At 43.6% G+C, this 11,892-nt stretch overlaps 1 protein-coding gene across 4 annotated transcripts in view; it reads right to left on the bottom strand.

Annotated features, from left to right (window-relative positions):
* Positions 1-11,892, bottom strand: part of EEF1AKMT1 (EEF1A lysine methyltransferase 1) — a 99,299-nt gene that overhangs the window by 71,795 nt on the left and 15,612 nt on the right. For 2 of the 4 annotated variants that reach the window (XM_027590109.1, XM_027590110.1), the window contains exons 3-5: positions 11,626-11,708; positions 4,790-5,070; positions 1,029-2,854 (exon numbers count right to left, since the gene is read on the bottom strand). In XM_027590109.1, coding sequence (XP_027445910.1) covers positions 2,718-2,854; positions 4,790-5,070; positions 11,626-11,708 — 501 coding nt within the window. In that variant the 3' untranslated portion in view covers positions 1,029-2,717. Of the gene's footprint in view, positions 1-1,028; positions 2,855-4,789; positions 5,071-11,625; positions 11,709-11,892 lie in introns of those variants that run through there. The other 2 variants (XM_027590111.1, XM_027590112.2) reach the window with 2 other exon arrangements.

The following is an 11,892-nucleotide window of genomic DNA, read 5'->3' as shown; positions in this document are numbered from 1 at the left end:
CAACTGACAGTATATCTACTGTATGCTTGCTTGATAAAAACAGAATCATTTGGGAATATCAACCAAAACCCATCACAAATGCCAACAGTTCCACATTCAGGGTCCAGTTACCCAAACTTCTCAGTTTGCTACAGGTCTTTTACCAAGGCAAAGGGAGAAAAGGGTCATCGCTGAGTCTGCTCTGATTTGAGAGAGGAATGGAAGGGAAGAGCGTGACGTTCCCATGGGAAATGGGGCTTCCAAGTGACTCTGGCATTTCATTTGTTCCAGCTGTCAGGGTTCCCCATCACCCCCAAACAACCCCGTGAGGTCATTGTATGGACTTCTGAATTGTCAGCAACACGGAACTTATTATCCTTTCTCTTTCCACTCACACTATGGTTATTCTGTCTTAGTGCAAATCTCTGAAATTAGCAAGGACTTTAAAAAGGTGTCTCTTACAATATTCTTTTGAGTTTTTGAAGCACTTTGGTCGGGTGGAAAAGGTGAGGCTGCCTCCTAAGAAGTCAGGAAGCTTCTGTGAAGCGTGCCATGCAGCGCACCCCCACGTGTCCTCGTGTGTGTCCACCGCGCCCCCCCGCAGCCCGGGCTCCCTTGCCCTGCGTGTTGTCAGGCAGCACCGCAGCCCTGACTCCTGTTCTGAGGGTTGCAGAGGCAGAGTGGCAGACCTCTTATGAGATCCAGAAGTGGATCACATGTGGACACAGGTTTGCTAAAATCACAAGGGGTCCAAAGCAATAAAGCACATGTTGGCTGCTTACTATACAACAATGTAATTAAACGTTTAATGAGTCAAGCTCTGGCCTTCCCTCCCCCACCCTCCAGGAAGAAATAAGATTTCTCCTCTTTGAAACACTAGACTTCTAGGATAACTACAATTCTGTATTTCTAGGCTGCTGCTTGCCCCCAATTCCTAAGTCACACATGACATTTCCATACATGATTTGTCACTAAAATTTGTTACTGGCCTAGGTAATTTTTAGTGAACTGACTCATGAGGAAATAAGAAGGTAGGGGGTATTTTTTAAAGAACAAACATTTATTGAATACTTCACATGTGCCAGGTGCTGATATACTGATAAAAATATAAATGTCTCATAAAAATACCAAGTGATTTTTAAAGTAAATTAAAAATTATCCCAAAGTAGGACCGTCGAAGGCTAAGAAAGAACAGACGGGAGCAAGCCCCCCCCACCCCGGATGCCCCATTTCCTGAGTGCTGGTGCCAGGGCACCAGGCTCTCCAGGACGGGCTGCACTTTCGCTGCAGTAACCATCCCACAGTCTCTGATTTTCAAAAGCAGACGTATATTTCCTGCTCACCCTCCACATCCACTGCAGGCCCACCGCTCCATTCAAGCACCTGCTTGTGTGTGGAAAACTGCCGGTAGCCATGTCACAGAGAAAATAAAGCTCTGCTTGGCACTTCCTTTCATGTTTTGTTAGCAAAGCAAGTCACCTGAGGTGGGGAAGTGTTATTCTTCACCGCCCCCCCTTTTTTAAGTTTTTATTTTGAAATGATTCTAGATTCACAGGAAATTGCAAAAACACTACAGAGGGGTCTTGTGTGTCTTTTACCCAGTTGCCCGCAATGAGAACATCTTGACCAAGCACAGAATCACCCCCAGGAACTGGCCGCTGCGCACCACCCACAGACCTCACTCGGAGTTCACCAGTGTTGCGTGCGTGTGCGGGTTCTGTGTAATGCCAACCGTGGAGTTGTGTGTAACCACTGCACAATCAAGATGCACAAGAGCTGCACTTCCCCTAAGATCTCCTTTTTCTGGTCCCACCCCACCTCCTCCCCCACCCCCTTAACCTCTGCCAACCACCAATCTGCTCTCCATTCAAGAAGATTACATCAATAGTAAGTATGTAAGCTTTGGGGACCGGCTTTTTTCACTCAGCACAAGGCCCTTGAAAGCCATCCAAGTTGCAGGTATCAGTAATGTGCTATGGTGTGGATGAATGATGGATAATTTTTGAAACAGAATAGTCTAGCATGCTTCTCACATCCTTTTTGCTACAGTGTTTGGTTTGCAGATGGCAGTTTCAGTTTCTCCGGGGCCTGGAGCATTGCTGTGGCTTTAGCCAAAGGTGCAGGGGCGGTGTGCACACAGAGGGCACCTGGGCTACGTTCCTGTTGTCCCTTCAAGAACCAGGGCAAGGAGGAAACATCCAGGAGGCTTTCAGATACTAGTTCCAAGGATGATTCTCAACTTCTTTCATGGAGACAAGTCGTGTCTCCTTGAGGGGCTGGAGCAGATGACGGGCCCCTTCACAAGTCCTACAACACCCCAGGAAAGCTGCTGTGAACAATCAGCGGTCCACTGGGTAGAGTCGGAACAGGCCTGTTAAGGGGGCAGACGGCCTGGGGCAGAGGCCTAGGTCCTAATTCAGCTCTTGGCCAAGCCACTAAGCTGTCTGTACTTTGGTTTTTTACCTGTTCTTAGGTGAGGAGAGCAGATTTTAGATAGGTTCTAAGATTTCTTCCCACTATAATTCCATGGATTCAAGTTGGCAAAAGCATCCCGAGTTCTAGAGATGCCTGCAGTCAGGAAGTCATAATGATATCTTATATTCTTTAATATGAAAATTAGGCCAGGGAGAGCCCCACTTTGCAGGGGAGGGGAGAAGGTTATCACTTTTCAATCTACCAAGGAAATAATAAGAGAAATGTCACACAGGATCCTTTACATATTATATTACTATCTGCATTTAGATTTCATGGTCTAGCCCAGAATCATAATTCACATAACAGCGAAACTCATTTCCCAGGGTCCGGGTGTGTTTTGGAATAAACTTGCACATCTTCACGCCAAGAAGTTTTGCTGCCTCTTCTTCCATGACAGCACCTGAAGGGAACAAACCCAGTGAACCCAAAGCCTGAAATCCCAACCACAGTGCCATCGCCAGTGGTGAAGGGATTCTCGACTAGAATATGTGTAGTAAATTGACAATATCATTCAACAAATACAGGGGAAAGCCAATTCTTTATATCCCTTTTTACTTTCTTCAACACGTTTGCAAATTACCTACTTTTTTCCCTTTTTCATTTAATAAATGGTTTTCCTACCTCTGCAAAACTGAGACACTTAGAAAATTTTAGAAATAAAGTTATATTCCACAAAGTAACATAAGGAAAGTAAATAATTACTAAGAACTAGTGTTTTCTAGTTTTGAGTCAAGAACCACCCCCACCCCACCCCCCCTTCTCAGTACTACCTGACCTTGTAAACTCATGGGAGCACATTCACACCAGCTTTTGGCTGAGCGCTCCCATGTCTCACCCACTGCCTGGCACATGGCCACCGCTCTGGACATGGCCCTGGGGGCCTCGGAGCACCTCTCTCGCGACACCCCATCACAGGAAGCGCTTCTCCAGCCAGCCCAGGCCAGAGACCCTGGGCTCATCCCGGATTCTTCCCTTCTCCCCACGTTCTGAACACAGTGAGCTCTTCCACCTTAATCTCAAAGTGTATCTTTACTCCACACCCCGCCCTCCCTTCTACTGCCACACCTCGTCCCCAACCACAGTCTCAGCTGGACACATCCTCGCGGGGGGGCCTGCTTCCACTCCCGCCCTAAAGCCCTTTCAGCACAAAGTGAAAGCGCACTTCTTTAGGCCAACTGGGTCCTGTCAGTTGGGGGCTGCCACCTTGAAAGGCCAGTCCCAACACGGGCCATCCACCTGTAGGGGCCCTCTCACCCCTCCCTCGGCTTCAGCCGTACTCCCTGCACCTGTGCTGCACCGGGCGGTGCTCCCTGCATCCCTCCAAGAACCAGCGAGAGGAGGAAAACTTCAGGGGGCTCTCAGACACTGGTTCCTGGAATTACAACCTCTTCCCATTGCCCCCACCCAGGGGGCCGCCCCTTGAGGTCTCCACTGGAATGTTTCTCCTCCAGGAGCCCTCCAACCCCATCTTAAGGGCACCCATCAATCTCAGTGCCCACCCTGCCCTTTTCTGATTCTTTCACTACACTTGCCAGAATTGGTCATTCATCTCTTCCTTCTGTTCTGTTACAGTTTTTAACCTATCCCCTAAAACTAAAAGGTATGTTCCCTGAGGTCAGAGCGCCAGCCTGTCAGCTGAAACAAATGGCTAGCAAACAACAGCTGAATTAATAAGCCTTAAGTAAACATGACTTGGGAGAACCACAGTCACCTTCTTGACAATTCTCCAACACAACGGAGAACAGACTCCCTGCAGCTCCAGGTCCCTGCCCAGCCCAGCCTGAGGGGCCTCAGCAGCCCAAGCGGCACCCTGGGGCCTGGAGAGCAGCCCCCCAACATAGCTGACCAGGAGTTAATGTGCTAGTTCTCCACCAACTCTCTGAATATCCACCTTCAGGAAGTACATAACTCTCACCAGTAAGAAAACTCTTCTGCTGATTAAATAAATCTAATCCAATGTCTAGCTCTGTAACCCTAGGCAATTCATTTTAACATTATTGATTCCACATTTCTCTTTCATCAAGTGTAGAGGCTGGATCAAATACTGCTACTATTCCTGATGAGGAGTAAAAATAACACAGCCCACTCACCAAGGGCCAGACCCCACCTTATGTGTATCATATCACTTAATACCAGTAACGCTGAAAGGCAGGTAGTATTACCAGTCCCAGTTTACAGATAAGGAAACCCGGGCACAGAGAGGTTATGCAACTTGTGTAGGGTCACACAGTAGGTGGATTCAGGCTTTGGGTTCTGAGATCTCTTCCAACTCCTGAAACCTAAGGCTGGAATATCCCGTCATCAATGTTCCTGAGACGCACAATCAGGCACCTACCTGTGCATAGCAGAATCTTGCCCTGAGTCAGATACTTGATGGTTTCTGATGTTTTTCTGAGACACTCCTTGGAAAGGTAGGGGGGATCTGCTATTACGATGTCAAAACTATGTGCAGCAATTTTTTCAGGTAAATCCAATGGATTATTGTAATCATAGAAGATAAACTCCTCTCCGTATATAGCAAATCTTTTGTCATATTCAAAGATGTATACAGAAAAGTCTTCTCTGTGTAGGGCTCTCAGTTTCTGGTAAACACTGGGGGCGCTCACACAGGCTATTCTAGAAAACAAAAGGAACAGACTCATGAAAGATCTTTAATGGACAGCTTATGGTGTTAAGTAACAACTACTTCTCTAAGAAAATACAGGCCCTTGCATTCTGATTTTAATCAGAGTGCAAGCTAATGTAAAGGCAGTAAATTTCGAGAGAAAACTATACTACCTCACTTTCAAGGAATCTGGTGTTTAAAAATCCTGCAACTCATAATTTTAAGGTATGAAAGAATAACCGTGCTTTTTTATAGTAAAAAATGTAAGACATTAGGAACACATTAGGAAGAAAGTTAGATAGCCCAAGGCTTAAATTTGCTTATTATTTTCATGTTGGTCCTTGTTTTGACATTTATTTCCAATACTTTTAGTCTCAAATTAAGTATTTTGAAGTTACTTTGTAATATTCATAATCTAGAGAGGAAAACCCCAAATGATTGCCTCAATAACTTGTTTTCCACAGATACTCTAAAATTCAACCTCAGTGCAGACAAGCTACTTTGAATTTCTGCTTCTTTTTTGTGTAAAGAAACAAAAAAATCTGTTTCATTATAAGCAATCCCTAGTTTACGAATGGGTAGTACTCCAACATTTAACTTAAAAACCAACTACTAAAAAGCTAGAAGTAACCTAAATATTGAATTACTGAGCTGAATATCTATTAAACATCTATTAAATGGAATACTATGTAGTCATTACCCTGCAAGATACTCAAGGAATAAGTGTAAACCATGCCTTTTTTATTATTATTATTAGTTTCAGAGGTAGAATTTAGTGATTCATCAGTTGCATATAACACCCAGTGCTCATTACATCATGTGCCCTCCTTTTTTTTTTAAGATTTTATTTATTTATTTGAGAGAGAGAGAGAACATGAGAGGGGGGAGGGTCAGAGGGAGAAGTAGACTCCCTGCTGAGCAGGGAGCCTGACGTGGGACTCGATCCCGGGACTCCAGGATCATGACCTGAACCGAAGGCAGTCGCTTAACCAATTGAGCCACCCGGGCGCCCATCATCACGTGCCCTCCTTAATGCCTGTCACCCGGGAACCCCATCCCCCAACCCCCCTCCCCTCCAGCAACCCTCAGTTTGTTTTCTAGAGTCCAGTGTCTCATGGTTTGTCTCCCTCTCAATTTTCATCTGATTTTATTTTTCCCACCCTGCCCCTATGTTCATCTGTTCTTTCTTAAATTCCACATATGAGTGAAATCATATGGTATTTGTCTTTCTCTGACTTATTTTGCTTAGCATAATACCCTCTAGCTCTATCCATGTCGTTGCAAATGGCAAGATTTCATTCTTTTGATGGCTGCATAATATTCCACTGTATATAGGGGCGCCTGGGTGGCTCAATAGTTAAGCATCTGCCTTTGGCTCAGGTCATGATCCCAGGGTCCTGGGATAGAGGCCCGCATTGGGCTCCCTGCTCCGCGGGAAGCCTGCTTCTCCCTCTTCCACTCTCCCTGCTTGTGTTCCTGTTCCCACCATCTCTCTGTCAAATAAATACAAATTAAAAAAAAAATATTCCATTGTATATATATACCACATCTTCTTTGTCCATTCAACTGTTGATGGACATCTGGGCTCTTTCCATAGTTTGGCTATTGTGGAGATTGCTGCTATAAACATTGGGGTGCATGTGCCCCTTTGGATCACTGTGTTTGCATCCTTTGGGTAAATACCTAGTAGTGCAATTGCTGGGTTGCAGGGTAGCTCTATTTTTAACTTTTTGAGGAACCTCCATACTGTTTTCCAGAGTGGCTGCACAAGTTTGCATTCCCACCAACAGTGTAAGAGGGTTCCCTTTTCTCCACATCCTCCCCCAGGATCTGTTGTTCCTTGTCTTGTTAATTTTAGGTATTCTGACCAGTGTGAGGCGGGATCTCCTTGTGGTTTTGTTTTGTAGTTCCCTGATCCGAGTGATGTTAAGCACTTTTTCATGTGTCTGTTGGCCATTGTATGTCTTTTTCGGAAAAATGTCTGTTCATATCTTCTGCCCATTTCTTGACTGGATTTTTGTTTTTTGGGTGTTGAGTTTGATAAGTTCTTTATAGATTTGGATACTGGCCCTTTATCTGATATGTCATTTGCAAATATCTTCTCCCATTCTGTAGGTTGCCTTTTAGTTTTGTTGACTGTTTCCTTTGCTGTGCAAAAGCTTTTTATCTTGATGAAGTCCCAGTAGTTCATTTTTGCCCTTGCTTCCCTTGCCTTTGGTGATGTTTCTATTTTTTTTCCTTTAAATTTTTATTGTTATGTTAATCACCATACATCATTAGTTTTTGATGTAGTTTTGATGTAGTTTTGGCGATGTTTCTAGAAAGAAGTTGCTGCGGCTGAGGTCATATGAGTGAAATCATATGGTCAAAGAGGTTGCTGCCTGTATTCTCCTCTAGGACTTTGATGGATTCCTGTCTCACATTTAGTTCCTTCATCCATTTTGAGTTTATCTTTGTGCATGGTGTAAGAAAATGGTCCAGATTCATTCTTCTCCATGTGGCTGTCCAATCTTCCCAGAACCATTTATTGAGGAGACTGTCTTTTTTTTTCCACTGGATATTCTTTCCTGCTTTGTCAAAGATTAGTTGACCATAGAGTTGATGGTCCATTTCTGGATTCTTTATTCTGTTCCATTGATCTATGTGTCTGTTTTTGTGCCAGTACCACACTGTTGGCTTTGTAATAGAGCTTGAAGTCTGGAATTGTGATGCCTCCAGCTTTAGTTTTCAACATTCCTTTGGCTATTCAGTGTCTTTTGTGGTTCTACACAAATTTTAGGATTATTTGAGTCAGCTCTATGAAAAATGCTGTTGGTATTTTGATAGGGATTGCATTGAATGTGTAGATTGCTTTGAGTAGCATAGACATTTTAACAGTATTTGTTCTTCCCATCCATGACCATGGAATGTTTTTCCATTTCTTTATGTCCTCCTCAATTTCTTTCATAAGTGTTCTATAGTTTTCAGAGTACAGATCCTGTAACTCTTTGGTTCGGCTTATTCCTAGGTATCTTATGGTTTTTGGTACAATTGTAAATGGGATCAATTCTTTGATTTCTCTTTCTTTTGCCTCATTGTTAGTGTATAGAAATGACTGACGTCTGTGCCTTGATTTTATATCCTGTGACTTTGCTGAATTCCTGTACGGTTCTAGCAAGTTTTGGGTGGAGTCTTTGGGGTTTTCTACATAGAGTATCATGTTGTCTACGCAGAGTGAAAGATTTTCTTCGCCATTTTAGATGCCTTTTATTTCTTTTTGTTGTCTGATTGCTGAGGCTAGGACTTCCAGTACTATGTTGAACAACAGAAACCAAGCTTCCTAGGGTATAAGAACATATGCTTACAGATGCACCGGTGGTCTCCGGGAGATGCATAGAGCCAGAGACCGCCGCCTCATGGAAGGGAACCAGGGCCCTGGAGGTTGACTTTTTCCTCAATCCTCTTTGTAACTTTTAGATTTTCATCATTTATATCATCATACAAAAAAGTATTCCTTTTAAAAATTAGACACAGCTTTAAAACTGTGAGATACATTTCTGAATAGAGACCGTGTACCATGTACCAGTTGGGTTCCTGTGCCCAGCTAAAAAGGCTTCTCAGCCCCAGTGCACTTGAAGCATGTGATACACCCCGGTGATGTCACACACTTCTGTGAGAAACATGCATGTCCCAGCCCGGACAGACAAGGGCCACCAGAGCCCCCAGCCCAGGCTGCTGCCAGAGCTCTGGGGGGCAGAGAGAGGCAGAGGACAGAACGATGTCCTCATTGTGCTCAAAGATAACAAGCAGCGAGCCCGGCTCAGATGCGCAATGCAAGTATCTTCTGAGAAAGAGGGTGAGATACAGGTAGCTTCAGACAATCAAAATCTGAGTTTGTCACCAGCAGATCTCCACATGAAATTCCAAAGCTGTACTCAGGGCAGAAGGAAAGTGGTCTGGGGTGCAAGAGGGACTGAGAGCGGAATGGCGATAAACTTGGGGGAGACGGTGTTGTTTATCCTGCAGTAGCCCCAGCTCTGCCACTCACCAGTGGGTGACCTTCCACAGGAGACACTATCTGGGGGGCCTCGGAGTCTCTCTTTACAATGGGGAGTATAATGGAGCATCAAACAGGATGACCCCCCGTAAAGCATGTATACGGTGGACAGGGCACACAGTAAGGGCTCAATAAATGCTATCGTTATTATTAATGTGGCATATTATGACACAGCTCCTAAAAATACTGAAGATACCTTTCAGAAAAAATAAAAAACTTCCTCCAGAGCCCTTACATTTATGGAAAAAAGTATGTGTAAAAACACTGTCATTAAGAAAAACCTAATAAATATCTACATATAATTTAAAAGAAAAAGAACAGCAAAATGAAAAACTTAGAGACTTCCAGTTAAAGATGGCAGATATAACACACTCATTTACATTTGCTCCCTCATGAAGGCCTACTAAATAAAACAAGTACAATTTCGTTTTGTTGCTTAAGCATAAACTGCCAAGAGCAAAGAGAACTCGAGAGAAGACCCAAAACTACAAAAACCAACCAACCAACCAACCAAACAAAAACCCCTTAAGAAGCAGAAAAGCACATGAATGGGGGGATTTGGCTCAGCAGACCCAAGAAACCAAGTCCTAAACTGGCGGCCAGGTAAGCTGAGAAGCAACCCGCTTTACATGAGAGCACCCCAAAGGCTCAGGAAGCTACACAACCAGGTAACTCAAGAAGTGGAGGTGAAGGTGGGGCTAAAAACAGGAGGACTCACTGAAAGGTCTATTTAATAAAGAAGAAACTCGTTGCCAGGATTCTCTTCCCTATCCCAAGCCTACACAACTGTGGCAGAAACCTTTCCCCAGGGGCGCCTGGGTGGCTCAGTTGGTTAAGCGTCTGCCTTCAGCTCAGGTCATGATCCCAGAGTCCTGGGATTGAGCCCCGCATCGGGCTCCCTGCTCTGCAGGAGGCCTGCTTCTCCCTCTGCCACTCCCCCTGCTTGTGCTCCCTCTCTCGCTGTGTCTCTCTCTGTCAAATAAATAAAATCTTTAAAAAAAAAAAAAAAAAAAGAAAGCTTTCCCCAAACTGAAGGGCCTGAGTTAAGAGAATGAAAGGGTTTCCCCCCAGTACAGGAGATGAAAGTGTCACAGCAAGACACACCAAGGACTGGGACTAAGGGAAAACCCTGAGCTTGCAGTGGGCAGGTTTCCTACAAGGAATCAGAAAGGCATTGGGTTTCTCACAGCACCTAGGGAAACTTGGAGGCAGTGAGGCAATGCCCTCAAAACCTAGAAGAGATACCCAACAACACAATCACGGTCAAGGGGAAGGACAGAATAAAAAAGCTTGCAGATATGAAAGGTTTAAACGTTTCCCTCAGGTGTACCTTTTCTGCGGAAGCTATCAAAGGATGTACCAACCAAGATAAGGCTGTAAACTAAGAATTGGGGTACAGGAAACAGGAATCCAGAACAAAAGAGAGGTAAAAGGGCTCTGGTGAAGGGAGACACCAAGGTAAGACCAGTAGCAAAGCTAGAAATCAACTAGTCCAGATAAGAGCAGCTTGTAAAGTCTCAGAAATAACTTTTTTCATGGAGTTGAAACATGTCTGAATTAATGGATAGGAGGTTCACATAACTGGAGGAGAGGTTGAGAGTTAATTCGTGATATGAACATAGACTAAAATGTAAGAATTACTATCTTCAGGAAAATGAAAAGTCATACAGAAAAGGAAGAGTATAAGGCTCAGCTGTAAGGAACATTTGTGGGGGCATAATATAAAACCCTATTCTCACCAAAATTAGGATATAAATCTATCAGAAGTGTAGACAGAAAGCATGCATACGTGTGGAGTACAAGAGAGAGAGCTAAATCCTAACACTCCATAGTGAGAAGTCAAGAAATAATGTCCACAAATGACAGACAGATCAAGAAGTGCCAATATAAACATGTATTCAGAAATATGGTTGTAAATGCCCAATGCATCCACTGAAAGGGAGCACAGGGGGAGGGAGGCACAGAAGGGGGCAATAAGCGACTGGTTTGTTGTTTTTTTTGAACAAGCCTTGTAGTACCATTTGACTTTAAATATTGTGCATACAAAATTCTGATGAAAATAAAAACTGGAGTAACAAAACAGAAAACCTGTATTCTTTTTCTTTTTAATTTTTTTAAAGTAATCTCTACACCCAGTGTGGGGCTTGAACTTACAACCCTGAGAACAAGAGTTGCATGCTCCACCAAATGAACCAGCCAGGCACCTAGAAAACCTGTATTCTTAAAACTTCAAAAGTCAAACATTAAGATTTTTTTTCTTTTAAAGCAAACTCTAGGGGTATAAAGGTAAGAAACAGGTTAGAAAACATTGAAATAAAGAACATAGGTAGGACATCTTACAAGTGGATTTCTGTGTGTCCCTAAACTCAGGCCTGGAGCAGATCTTAATCCATCATGTTCTACAAACCATGGCTGACCACTTTTGCAGATTAGGGTTCACGCTTCTTACAAACCATTGCTCAACTAGGAAGGACATTTCAAATATTACTTTAGATCAGAAGACGAAAAAGACAGCAACTCTGGATCTCACCTGCCACCTTCTCCAGCAGCTGCAATCGCTTCCTTTGCAAGTCGCAAAGCGGTTTCCTGACTGTACCAAAACTGGCTCAGCTGCTGGAACAGAGCAATGAGTCGAAATCATTTTGGAACCGTCAAAAATTTGTCCTTTTAATTTATATCTACCATACTGGTGTGCATATTTTTTACAAGTTTTTTTATAAATTAATTATTCTTTAAAATTATTTTAAATTAACAGAAGGCTCTAAGTAATTCCTAGAATCTAGGTACTGAGCATCAG

The sequence above is a fragment of the Zalophus californianus genome, chromosome 3, assembly GCF_009762305.2.
Source record: "Zalophus californianus isolate mZalCal1 chromosome 3, mZalCal1.pri.v2, whole genome shotgun sequence".
Classification (NCBI taxonomy): domain Eukaryota; kingdom Metazoa; phylum Chordata; class Mammalia; order Carnivora; family Otariidae; genus Zalophus; species Zalophus californianus.
This window is presented reverse-complemented; position numbering and strand designations above follow the sequence as displayed.